At 47.5% G+C, this 13,331-nt stretch overlaps 2 protein-coding genes and 1 pseudogene across 4 annotated transcripts in view; all 3 read right to left on the reverse strand.

Moving 5' to 3' along the window:
- FLYWCH1 (FLYWCH-type zinc finger 1) overlaps positions 1-12,858 on the reverse strand; it is a 41,366-nt gene extending 28,508 nt beyond the window's left edge. For 2 of the 3 annotated variants that reach the window (XM_011376589.2, XM_023521223.1), the window contains exon 1: positions 12,783-12,858. The gene's annotated coding sequence lies outside the window, so the exon portion shown is untranslated. Of the gene's footprint in view, positions 1-6,483; positions 6,554-12,782 lie in introns of those variants that run through there. The other variant, XM_023521224.1, reaches the window with a different exon arrangement.
- Positions 2,387-12,921, reverse strand: FLYWCH2 (FLYWCH family member 2). The gene is made up of 3 exons (XM_011376587.2): positions 12,783-12,921; positions 5,347-5,776; positions 2,387-3,662 (listed from the first exon to the last, which is right to left on the reverse strand). Exons 2-3 carry the CDS (start codon positions 5,675-5,677, stop codon positions 3,568-3,570), a joined length of 426 nt encoding a protein of 141 aa, XP_011374889.1. The 5' UTR covers positions 5,678-5,776; positions 12,783-12,921; the 3' UTR covers positions 2,387-3,567.
- LOC111730063 lies at positions 10,372-10,490 on the reverse strand (annotated as a pseudogene).
- Positions 12,922-13,331: the final 410 nt, after the last annotated feature.

The raw sequence follows: 13,331 nt of genomic DNA on the forward strand, positions 1-13,331 counted from the left end.
CTGACACACAACTGAAACATTTTGCAGAATCATGATTCTTCAACCCAGCATCCCTTGTGCTCACAATAATTTCGTAGTACTGTTTGTCAAGCAGGAGGAAATAACTCCAGGGCCATAAGAAGAAGTTAGGAATTTGTTTTGCAGAAGGAATAAATGCCTTTAAAAAAGTTATGACTAGCTGCTCCACCCAGAAGTCTGGCTGCACCAAATTTTATCTGTTAGTGAAGAAACAGACTTTCCCTTTGGTTCCCTGAAACTCCCCCTCCCTTACTCCCTAGCTGTATAAAAACTCCCTACTTTTGCTTTTTGAGTGAGATTTGAGAAACTGTGCTCTCCCATTCTCTTGCTTTGGCCAAATCAAATAAACTTTTCCCTCTCTCCGAGCATTGGCGTCTCAGTGTTTTGGCTTACGAGTGCATCAGGCATAGGAGCCTGAATTTTGGGGAGGTGATTTGCTAATGGTACTGGATGTTGGCAAGGATTCTGAAAACTAGGTATTCAAAGGTGATCTCACTTCTAGAGCTTTGTCATAGGAAACTCCAAGGCTATTTATTTATTTTTATCTATTTTTTTCCCAAGGCTGTTTAAAGGATTGTTAATAACCTGGAAACAACTGAAATATATCCAATGATCAGAATAGGTTGGATAAACTATCACCCATCCCTGTAGTGGTATATTGTGCAGTAAAAGAATGTTAGAAATATGAAAAATATAGATCATAGATTTATTTCTAGATGGTAAACTACTGGAGATATATGTAATATTTTTTCATAATCGATATTTTCTATTTTTTCAATGACTATGAATTACCTTTTCTTTTAGCTTGAAGGAAAGACCAGTAAAAGCAATTTAAAAAAAGAAAGTGCATAGTCATCCTATTTACTCTTTATCACTATCACAATTAATGCCACATCCACTCACATAGCGCAGAGACCCAGAGCCGGCATCAATCTGAAACCTCTGAGAATCTTCTGCTTTGTGAACACTTGTGGGAACCACTCTCTTCACAGGAACACAACCATCAAATAGAATGCCAACTGTGTGGAACCAGAATGGGTCACTTTCCCCCTCCTCCTTCTCCTCCTGGATTCTCCTCCTGATGGGTAGCAATGTCATCTCCTCCAGCTGGGCAAAACCATTCTTCTCTCCCTCATGCCCTGTCCCCCAAACAAGACGGCCTATCACTTATCCTGGCTTAGCCTCTGTCCAGCCTCTCCCATTTCCCTTCCCTCTCCTCTCACCCAGGCTGTGGGGGTCTCCTCAATGGCCTTCAAGCTCCCACTTGGGACCCTGCCAGTCTGTCCTCATGAAATCAGAGGGGCCATGTCCTCCTCTGCATGAATTCTTCCCTGGTCTCCACTACCCATGACAAATCTGAAACGCTCATTGTGGCCTCCAGGCCCTGAGACACTGGCCTCTGTCCACTATTCCTGCCTCCTGGCCTTCCTGCCCAGCTCCCTCTGGGCTCCATGCTTGTTCCTCCTGGGCCCACCCTCCTTACCATTCAGCTCCCTCTAGGGGCTTCCTCAGGCTGCCGTCCCTGAGTCAGGCCCCTGTCAGATGCTATGGAGCCTTCTCCTGGGCAGCCTTTAGCCCCAGTTCTCATGAACTTACCAGTCAGAAAGTTTCATGTCTCCTGTCTAGCTCTGGGAGGCCAGAGCTATAACCTGTTTACCCCTAGGTCCCAAGCATCCTACTCTGGGTAGACATTAAGGTCTCCAAGAAGTGAAGGAGCAAGAAAGAGATAGGAGGGATAGGGAGAGGGGAGAGGAAGGTGAGTCTAGGCGAGGGGACACCATATTCCCTGCACTGCTCCTTCAAACTTCTGTGTGAGTTTGAAATGTTTCAAAATAAAACCTTGACACTCCTGGCCCCAGCACATGGGCTCCCAGCTTGGCTCAGTGGTGGCTTCCTGCCCTACGATATTGCACACCTCCGGGCAAATGACCAGCACCACTGGCTACTCAGGCCCCAGGAGGGAGGTGGGCCCTCGCTGCATCTCTGGGCAGCCTCCAGGGGCCACCAAGTCAGCCAGGCCCTCTCACCGAACCCAAGTGCTGGCCCAGCCTATGGCTTCTCTAGCAGCAGTAGGAGGGGCCAATGGTGCCTGACTAAAGCTGGGGAGTGGATGCCCTTCAGGAACCCTGCCCAGTGGGTGGGCTGGGGTCAATCCTCTCTGATCCTCCCAGGCCGGGAGTGCTTGGACACCAGGCCAAATGGCACAAAGTCCTGCCTTGCCTTCCCCCTCTCCTCACCTCTTCTTCACTCCCACTTCCCTGGTGGCAATCCATCCTCACACGTTAGACCCTGAGCAACTCTCTTGCGTTCTTACCATCAGACAAAAACAGCTCACCAAGAGGGTGACTCAACTCAGGAAAGGAGAAAGTGGCGGGTAAAGGGAATCTATTTAAATATAGAATTAAGACAAAAGAAGGTCTCAATTATGGTTACAGAATATAAATGTTACAAACAAACATGCTGTAAAAATAAGAGCAAAATGGAGAACTGGCAAGGAAAACATGCTGAGTAATGCATTCTCCTAAGAGGGAGTCGATAAATACCAATTATATTTGGAAAATGTTGCTTTAAAACATAAGGCTTCCAAACTCCATATTTAAGGGAAAAAAAAAAAGTCCATTTCCTTGTGCCCAGTGGCAGTTTTCAAATAAGGACCACACGGGGTGAAGCAACTGGCAGCCCCACCTCCCGGGACCTGACTTCTGGTTGAAGGAGAGGAACTGTTTTCTTTACCTCCTTCTCCAGCAAGGGCAGCACCCAGGGCCTGGGAGGGGCTCAGGTTCCCCGGCATCCCCCTCAGCTCTCAAACCATCCAGAAGGAACATGATGGGAGTACTACAGATTTCTGTTGAGGTCCCCAACCTTAGACTGCAGGCTTATCCCTTCCTCAGCAGAACCCTGGGCCACCATGAGGGCAGGGCCCCTGTGTGGTTTGTTAGTCCCATGTGGCTGCCTAGAGGAGGTAAGCCTTCTAAAGGTCCAGTGGAGTAGGTTAAGCCTCCAATAGGGGAATAGGCCCTAGAGGGAGAGTCAGGGAGGGGCTGGATCAGCTTCCTAGAGGGTCAAGGCTAGAGGTCCCACCACCCACTTTCAGACCAAGGCAGCAGGAAGGGGAATCTCAGAGATCTCACCTAATGTCTGGGCCAGGGGCTGGTTTTCTAAGCTGAGGGTACCCAGGTGTGTGAGGCCTTGGGAAACGGAGGCTCTTGAGAGCCCACCTGGTCTGAGAGATGGCTTAGGCCGGGCAGCCCTGGGAAGGGGCCAGGTGAGGGCTGGTGGGGTGGAAAGGGCTCCAGGGGTTTTGGGTTGGAGGTAGGCCTCAAAGGATCCAGAATCCTAGAATTTTTACAATCCCATGGTGAGATCTAGCATACAGCTTCTTTTATTCTGTTTTGAATTTTTTTTCCTGCTTACAAAAGTAACCTATGCTTGAGATGAAATAAAATTACACAATGTTGAGAGCGATTACACAGTGTTGGCACTGAACCCCAAGCAGAAGTCACAGTCAAGTCCATTGATCCATCAAGGTTACGCCTGCAGTTGTCAGGGTTATGGGGCTTCACTGGGCCCTGCAGTGGATTCCTCCCCGCCTGCTGCAGGTCTAGGGGCAGGCTGCCCTGCCAACTGCTCATCTTCTTTTCCATCTGGAAGAAAAAGGGGTGAGTCAGGCTAGTGTTGGAGGAAAAGGGAGGGGTGGGGGGTGGCAGACCCAGGGCTTGGAGCTCTCAGCCCACCAGGGGATGTTCTGGGGCACCAATGACCAACTTAGAGAAGTAACTGCTGACTCCAGAGCCGTGCTCCCAAAGGCCAGTACAGTAGCCCAGGAACACAGAGGCTGCTAAAGTAATTTCCAGGAAACTTTAGGCCAAACATGGGCTAAGCGCTAGGAAGCTGTTGCTCTCCCCACTGCCTGGCCTGGAATGGGGTGAGAGGTGGTGAAGTTGTGGACCAGGCATAGCAGTAAAGATGGGATGGCAGGTTGAAGGGGTTGTTGACCGTTCAAGATCACCTGTCTTGGGGAGCCTGTGGGGCTGAGAGGCAACCCTTGCTCTGCTCTCCACCTGAGGAAGGGTGGCCTTATTCTAATCCTCACAATGATATGTGGGGATTGGGGCCCACCTGGCCCAAGAATCTGGGCAGATCCCTAAGCAGAGGTCACAGACAAGGTGGAGGGGACCCTAGAGATGGCCCAATCCACTGAATTCAGTGGGAAGAACAGGCTCTGGGCCAGATGTACCTCCTTCACCCTCTGCAGTGATCAGCTGGTGTCTTCAGGGTGCTAACTTGGCCCCTCTGAGCCCAACTTCCCAAGAAGTCAGGGGACAAGCACCTCCACTCCCTGGGCCAGCAGGAGGAAGTGGGTAAACATGTGGATGCACCTGAATCGGAACTGGCTGGTGGAAGGGCTCATAGGCTGAGCTGGGCTCACTGCAGAGGGGACTCTAGGCTCCCTAAATATGGTTCCCATCCAGCAGAATATGGAGGCTGAGGTGTTCCTGAGGTCCGCTGTGAGCTCCAGGCCTGGGGTTGACCCCAACTCAGAATCCCTGGGGTCTCAACCTGAGGGAAGCAGTGGCAGTGCCCCCATGACTTCAGGGCACTCGCCACTAAATTTCCATCACTGAGGTACCCTTTACCCTGACACTCTGCACTGCCCAGCTACCTGAGGAAGCCAAGAGGTTTTGGGTTCCCTTTCTCGGGACTGGCTGCCAGGCCAGGTGCCCTGGCTGACTCCAAAGGGGCCACCCGTTCATAGGCGCACGCACTGTGGCTTTCATTGGCTCTGTCTTCTCAAGGCATGGGAGACCCCACTTCCAGCTGAGAAGAAAGCCCAGCTCATCTCCTTTCCAGCTGCTAGGCATCCGTCAGGATTCCACGTTTCACTGTCACCTGCACCAGTCTTGGTGCGGTAGCGGGGGGTGGGGCGGGGCGGCTGCTTGGGGCCTCACATAGACTCTGGCACAGAAAAATGCACACATGGACCTCCAGACACATATATACGCAAACGCATAAGAACAGACACAGACAGAAACAGGACCAGGGACGCAAACACACAAGGTCCCACAGACAGATACACCCTCCCAGGCAAGTACACGTGTAGACAGACAGAATCTTAGACACACACACGCAGAGGCTACAGACACACAGAGATTTACACTGAGATGTAATGTGGACAGAGAGAACACATGCAGACATGTTCACAGCACAGGCATACTCTCTTTAGAGCCAGCCTAGCCTGTCTGTTCCCTCGGCTGCACAGGTACCAGGGGACTTCTGGCCTTGGGGAAGTCTTGCTCACAGTCCTGCTCTCTGGAACTGGGGTCTCACCTGTGTCCAGCTTGCTACGTTTCTGCTCAGGCTCCTGGGGGACCGCATCAATGGCCCGCTGGGCCTCAGGATGGATCTTGAGGAGGGCCTTGGCAAGGGTGGCGGAGCCAGGCACCCCCAGGGACATGATGCAGTGCACTCCTCTGCGCTTGGCCCCAGCCACTTTGGCGCTGTCTTTGGAGGCTGTCAGCAGGACCAGTTTGGAGAATTTCCTGGGCTTCCTGGGGGCTGCGGGAACAACATCTGTGCCCAGCTTGGGGGACTCAGGAGACGGCTCCTGACTGGCTTTCATGCTCTCGTCCTCCTGCTTGCTGGGCTCAGATAGGGGCATTCCGGGACCAATGGTGTGTCCCCAAGGTGTTCAGGCCCCAGCAGATGGATTTCTCCTCTTTCTCCCTGGCAAGAAACCTGGCAGTCCAGGGGCTCTGTCCTAAGAGAGGAGGCAAAACCCTGTCAGTGGAGGGGGCCTGGGGCTCAGGAGAACTGATATGGGGTACATGAAGAACCCAGGCTTGTGCTTCTCTTCCAATTCCTCTCTTGTTGGCCGTGGGCATGTTACCTCCCTCATCCAAACCTCACTTTCCCTGAATGTAAAATGTGCTGAATACAGGGCTCCCAGGGGGCTCTGGGGTACTAAGGGATTGAAAACTGAGTTGCTACTAATATGGGCTCGTGGGTGCTGAGCATGGGCCAAAGTGTTTCATGAGTTTTCCCATTTAATCTTCCAGCCCCATGTTATGAAAGTTCTTCATTCTTATTGACTCAGTTTACAGGTGAAGACATTGTGTTGGTTACGTTGGGGCAACCAACACAGCCATGAAGCAGCAGAGCTGGGATCCAGTCCAGATGGATCCAGAGCCCATCCTCACATGATATCTGGTGTACCTGATCCAGGATAACAGCCACTGGTGCTCCTGAGCACCAAGCATCCAAGACAGGCACTGGGGACATGAGCTGAGGTCTGATCCTCCCAGAATGCCTGGTGCCCTTCACCCTGACATTCTGCAGACCACAGAGGGAAAACCTGGTCCTGGGAAGCCAGCCTTTCTAGACACACGAGATCTGGTCCCACCCCAGGCAGGAGTCCCTGGGTTACCCAGCACTCAGGAGGTGCCAGGGCCCCACGAGGGCAGAGACCTTGTGTCTGAACAAGTGCTGGCACTGCCTCAGCTGGGTGGGGACAGGGATGTGGAGGTATCTGGAGAATTCATGGTCACTGAGGGCTCTTTGGCTTCCAGGCTAGAGAAGAAGAAAGGACAGATTATGGGAGCCGGGCTGGCCTGGAGATCATGGCCCTGGGGCATCAGTGTGGGGTGGCCATTTTTATTTTGGGGACTAGGTGGTGTGCAGATGGCAATCTTCTCAGTTTACAGTGTTAGCCAGAAACAAGACTGCAGCTTGGGGAGACATCTTGCTCACCTTGTCCAGGACCCAGGCAGCAGCAAGGCCCACAGACACCTACTTGTACCCCTGAAGCATCAACTGCTTTGCAGTTCTGTTTCCTTCTCCGTGTATCCTCACATCGTCTTCCCTGTTTGTCTGTCATAATATCTTATAAGGACTCTGGTCAGACTGAATCAAGCCCTATCCATATGACACGATTTAACCTGAATCACCAATTTAAAGGCCCTATTTCCCATACAGTCACATTCTGAGATCCTGAAGGTTAGGACTTCAACACATGAATGGCAGGTGGCACAAGTCAGCCCACAACAGCATAGAACATGGCCAGTGCCTGATAAATCATAGCTTGTGGTACCTCTATATCTTGATCCCAAACTTCCACACATGTTCAAACTGCGAACATGTTCCCGGTGGGCAGGAGCATGCAGGGCCTGCCCATGAGACCAGTATTTGCCTAGTAAGGAGCCCTCATGCCAACTGGATCTTAGCACAAATGCCGCCACAGCTCTGAGAGCTCTGCTTGTCATCCAGGGGAGCCAGAATATATTTATGTGGATTTTTTTTCTTGAGTTCATTATCCAAATTAAAAAAAAAAAAATGCTGGTAGAAACCACTTCCATCCAAGAGCTATCAGTTTGAAAACATATCCCTGCGCAATAAAAACAGGTCCTCTACACTGCTGAGGTGAGACACTTCATTTCCCCAGATTTAGTTTACTAACCAAAGAAAGTGATGAGATAGAGTATACTGAGGTAATTTTAAAATTTTGAATTACTTAATTAAAAGAAGTCATATAGAAGAAATCAAACTGTAATAGTAAATCTGCACAATCCCACCATCCTATCACAAACTGCTTTCATTTCTGCAGTTTTCTACACACACGTTTTTCATAGCTACACGTAAATAATTGCATTACCTGTTTTTGTTCCATTTATTAGGGTAGAAACCACCAGCCTAGAGACCAAATGTAAAGACCCTTATAAAGTGCCAGAGTACAATTTAATTCACCCCTGTAACTGTGGAAAATGCAATTTAAATCTTAAGCAACAGTATTCTTTAAGGCCACAAGATGGAGGTGTTGCTCCTTAAAAATAAACCATTTTCCCAAGATAAGAGGACACAAGGGGTGGAGAAAGGGTATAAGAAGGCTTTAGAGTAATTCTATTTGGTTTACAAAAAAAAGTATTGTTAGAAAGTCTAGTTAACACATTTAGCAAAGATGATCTTTTCTAAGCTAAAGAACTTTACACTTTCCCAAAAGACTAAGCTTGTCTTTTCTTCTATTTATTCTCCATTTGTCATGTATTTACTAACTTTTTTTGGCCTGTTCTTAACTTAAAAAGCAGGTGCTTTCTAGTCTGTTTTCAAAAAATTATATAAAAATGCACTAAAGCCAATCAGAAAATAACTTATCAAAATGTTAGCAGTGGTGGGAAAGAGGGACTTAATTTTTTTTTTTACTAATTTTCTATTACTTCTTCCAAATAGTAATATGCATGAACTAATTTTACAATGAGAAAAGATTCAACATTTAAAAAATAAGATACAATTATGCAGATGGTAATTTTTTTATTAGTCCATTACTCAGAAAAAAAAGGTCCCCATTCTTATGTAACATGTCATACAAGAAAATAAAGATCAACGTAAACAACCAGAATTAAAAAATGAATAAAATTAACTATATTAAAATATTGGTTTCAAATTTATAGACAGACACAGTGGAAGTTGACAGAGAAAAGGAGTGATCCAGAGACCTCTTGTGTGGAGAAAGAGAGACAGACAGGCAGAGAGAGAGAGAGAGAGAGAGAGAGAGAGAGAGAGAGAGAGAGGGAGAGAGAGAAGCAGTCTGACTGAGTCAGAACACCCTACCCCTCTGGCCCCCATGTCCATGTCCAGCATTAAAATGACCTTCCCAGAGCCATGTCATTGGTCCTCAAGTTGGGATCTGAGACAGGACCTAAAATCCTATGGCATCAGTCCATACCTCCAGGCTCATTACCCAACAATCTCCCTTCCAAGTGTCACCATCATCTCTGCTCTGCCTCTGGGGAGACTGAGACTCGGGGACTTATGTAAGTAGCCCAGGATAGCAAAGGTAGTGGGAGTCAAAACTTGAACCCAGGTCTGGCTGGTCCAGAGCCAATGCTCCTTCCTCTGCCCTGAGCAGGTGAGGCTTAAAGTGAGAAACTCCAGTTACAGAGGAAACTGAGCTGCAGCCAGGACTTCAGAGTAAGTCCTCAGGATTTTAACCCAAAGAATAAAATATATATCCATAAGTCCACACTGATATAAATAATTGAATGAATAAATAAATGGGAAAGAAGAGACAAGTCATCCTTAAGAAGAATTCCAAACAGTAATCACTTCCCCTTTCAGGAGGTGAAGATTAAGTCCATCCCTTGATATGGGAAAAAGAATAGACTTTTCAACAAATGTTAAATGCTGGGACAAGTAGATATCCAATACAAAAGAATGAAGATGGACCCCCCTCCTCACAACATATACAAAAATTAACTCTAAATGGATTATAGACTTAATTGTAAGAACTAGTTATACAATTCTTTTAAAAGATAAGAGTAAATCTTCCTGACCTTGGATTAGGCAAAGCTTTCTTCGATATGACAATAAAAGTACAGGCAATCAAAGAAAGATAAATTGAAAAAAATTTAAAACTTTTGTGAGTCAAAGGACACGATCAAGAAAGTTAAAAGACAACCCATAGAATGGAAGAAAATTTTTGCAAATCATCTATTGATAAGGGACTTGTATCTGGAATTTGTACAGAATTCCAACTCAGTAATAAAAGGATAAATAACCCAATTTAAAACTGGGCAAAGGCCTTTCTCCAAAGAAGATACACAAATGGCTAGTGAGCACATGAGATGTTCAACATCATTACTCACGAGGGAAATGAAGAACAAAACCACAATGAGATACTACTTTACACCACTAGGATGCACAAATAAAAGAAATAAACAAAAGTGGGCGATAACAAGTGTTGGTGAGGATGAGGAAAAACTAGAACACTTATCCCCTGTTTGTGGGGATGTAAATAGTGCAGTCACTTTGGAAAACAGTCTGGCAGTTCTCCAAAAGTTTAAACTCGGAGTTATCATATAACCTGGCAATTCTACCCTTAGGTGTATGACCAAGAGAAATGGAAACATATGTCCATGTAAAAACTTGTACATGAATGTTCATAGCAGCATTATTTACAGTTGTCAATAAGTGGAAACAGCCCAAATATCCATCAATGAATGAATGGATAAATAAATGGAATATCTACACAGTGGAATATCATTTGGTAATCAAAAAATCCATGCTACGACATGAACCTTGAAAAGATTATGTGAAGTGAAGAAAGCAATTCACAGAAGACCACATATCATACGATTCTATTTATATGAAATTACCTGAACTCAAGAAAATCTATAGAGTAGAAAAATCCATAAAGACATTAAATAGATTTGTGGTTGTATAGGGCTGGGGGTGGGAAGGATGGGGAAGGGGAGAAAAGAGTGATTGCTGATGGATATGGGTTTTCTGGGGTGATGAAAATGTCTTTATTTATTTATTTATTTATTTATTTATTTATTTATTTATTTATTTTTATTTTTTTTACGCCTACAGCACCTGGTATTCCTAGGTGGTCTCTCATTCAAGTACTAACCAGGCCCAACCCTACTTAGCTTCTGAGATCAGATGAGATCGGGCACATTCAGGGTGGCATGGCCATAGATTGAAAATGTTTTAAAACTGATTGTGGTGATGGTTGCACAAGTATGTGAATATATGAAAAGTCATTGATTTGTATAATGTGAGTGAATTGCAGGTATGTGAATTATCTCAATAAAACTGTTATAGTAAGAAAAAGGCAAATTAAGTCTACAACCTGTGATTCAACTTCAGCATACCTGGGGTTCTTGTTAAAAACACACTGTCCCAGTATTCCACCCTCAGGCTTCTTACTCAGAAGGTCAGGTGAGGGATCCCCAAATCTACATCTTTTCCTAGTACCCCATGTGATTCTGATAATTTGAGAAACTGTGACCATGTTTCAGGCCCTCTACTTGAGAAGTTTGTAATTTCTAGTTCATAGATTAACTGTTCTTCAGCCACTCCAGAACAGGAACAGGTCCCGGATCAATCTCTTTTCTGGATTCATCCTTAGCCTTCTAGCAATTTATTTTCTAAGTGTAAAGGGAAGAGTTGAAAGGCAGCTACTTTAAGCCAAATGTATATGTTTTAAAAACTAAATTTTCACTCAATAAAAGTTAATTAAATGGACAGATTCTTTAAAAGTGAAGCAAAAATGAATTAAAAAGATCACAAGACTTAACAGTTACCTTACTTCGCTCGGTTTACACCCTCCTTCTAACTCTGCAGTCTGGTGGTTTGATATTGCTATGGCCTCCAGTCACCCACTTATCCCAACCAGCTGTCATGACACTGATCTGCACAAAGGAGACCCAGAATGTAAAGATGGGTCACTGTAAGCCCCAAATCACACAATGTTAAGAACTGGCAGGAGCCTCTCAGACATCATCAGGTCTTTGAGAATAATGCCTCCCCCACCCCCACTCCCAGATGTCCAGGTCCTAATTCCTGGACAGGTTGCAGATGGAACAAAAGTTAATAGATTAGCTTGGATTATCCAGGTGGGTCCAATCACAATCACAAGGGTCCTAAAAAGCAGAAGAGGGAGGCAGAAAAGAAAGATGTGCTGATGGAAGCAGGGTGATAGAGATGCGATGTTGCTTACTGTAAAGATGGAGGGAGGGGGCCATGAGTCAAGGAATACTGGAGGCCTCTAAAAGCTGAAAAAGACAGAGATTGCCTCTCTTAGAGCCCCTAGGAAGAAATATATTCAGTCCCTGCCCACACTTTGATTTTAACCTAGTGAAACCAATATTAGATGTCTGACCTCCAGAACTGTAAGATTGTTACAAATCTGTGTTGTTTTCAGTCACTAAATTTGTGGTAATTTCTGATTGCAGCAATAGGAAACAAATGAAGTGAGTCTCTTATTGATGAAGTCCTGAAAGCCCACAGCTCTGCCTGGTGGCTGATGATGGGATCAGCAGAATTACCTTCATACATATGAAAGAGAAATACCATCAACCTTCACCAACACCTGTGTCCTCAGCCCTGCGGGCAAACCCCATAGTACCCTGAGTCCGTTTGTAATGAGAATAGTGATGAATTTAGCAGGGGTTCTTAATAGCAGGTAGGTGAAGGGTTAAGTGAGTGTTTTTAAAAGGTCACAGTGATACTGACAGCTATCACGACCCCCAAAAACAACGGCCCAACCCGGCAAAGGAAGGCCGGGAATGGAACCCCAAGGGGATGATGGGCCCACTTAGCTGTGCAGATAGGTACACATCCTTACAGAGAGATTGTCAAAGCAACAGTGACCCAATGATACTCTAAACTATGCAGGGAAGAGCTTCTCCAAAGTGGGAATTTCACGTAATGGCACCTCGTTTCCCCTAATCGCCATGGCTCATAATCTTAGTTACTTTTATTCTTCCTTACCCACTGCAATTTGTCATCAGACCTGTCTATGCTGCGCCCAAATGGACACAGCTTCCCCGCCCCATCCTCTCCCGTCATTACCATCGCTTCCTGACCAAGCCTGGCAGCCTCCCTCACCCCAGTATCTCACACTTCTGACTGCAATTCCTGCGAGGACATCTAGAACCACAAGGGTGGGACGGGGCTGGGGATAGGTGCAAGGAAGGAGGCAGTACTGGGTGGGGTGAAGGGAAGGCAGGCCAATGAGGGGATCCCTGATTCGGGGTGTCTTTCAGGGTTCAGTCCTGGGGTCCAATGGATTGGGGGAAAGAGGGGCGAAGGAAAAAGAGGCGAATCTCTGATGAAGGACAAGGAGGCAGCCTGAGAGCCAGGGACGCAGAGCCGGAGAGAACCCCCAGCATCAGCAGCCCTTGGAACCCTTGGGAAAGCCCGGCTGGGGGGTGCGTCCACACCATGGAAACTGGGACCCTCCCCGACCCGCTGGGGCCCGTCCTCACCGGGCACCAGCCGGGCGGCGACGGCAGCGGGGCCCTCCCTCTCCGGCGACCAAGGCGCGAAAGGTCCCCTCAGCTTCTTTGCCTGGGGCCCCCGCCTCGGTTCGGGCCGTCACCTCAAGCTAGGGTCACGGAGCAAGCATGCGCAGTAGTGCCACAGACGCCCATTCCTTGGTAACACTCCTCTTTTCCAGGTCTTCCCGGCGCGGCGCCTAAGTGGCGACCCGACCAATCGGCGCGCGGGGGCGGGGCGTCCGCGATTCTGAGGCCCGGATTCCATTCCCCGGCGGGGCTCTCCCAGCGCAAGCGGTGGGTTTAACTGGGGCCCCTGGGCGTCCACCAGAGTCTGACTCCGACTCCCCACGGAGGAATCCGAGGCATTTGTTTAAAGGTCTCGTTCGCCCGCAGTCTCTTCCCTGAGCGAGCGGAGGGAAGATCTCTCTTTCTACTCATTGAAGCCATTGGCCCAGCATTTTGACTGCGCAGCATCTTCGCGGTTGGTCTCTCCCTCGCCCATCAGTCCCGCCCTCGCCGTTGGTCCAGCCCTCGTCC

This window comes from Pteropus vampyrus, unplaced genomic scaffold (assembly GCF_000151845.1).
Source record: "Pteropus vampyrus isolate Shadow unplaced genomic scaffold, Pvam_2.0 Scaffold300, whole genome shotgun sequence".
In the NCBI taxonomy this organism is placed as follows: domain Eukaryota; kingdom Metazoa; phylum Chordata; class Mammalia; order Chiroptera; family Pteropodidae; genus Pteropus; species Pteropus vampyrus.

Coding starts and splice junctions, on each gene's coding strand:
- FLYWCH2 (XM_011376587.2), bottom strand. CDS start 5,677: ATGCCCCTATCTGAGCCCAGCAAGCAGGAGGACGAGAGCATGAAAGCC. Junction 3,663..5,346: donor ACGTAGCAAGCTGGACACAG/GTGAGACCCCAG, acceptor TTTTTCTTCCAG/ATGGAAAAGAAGATGAGCAG.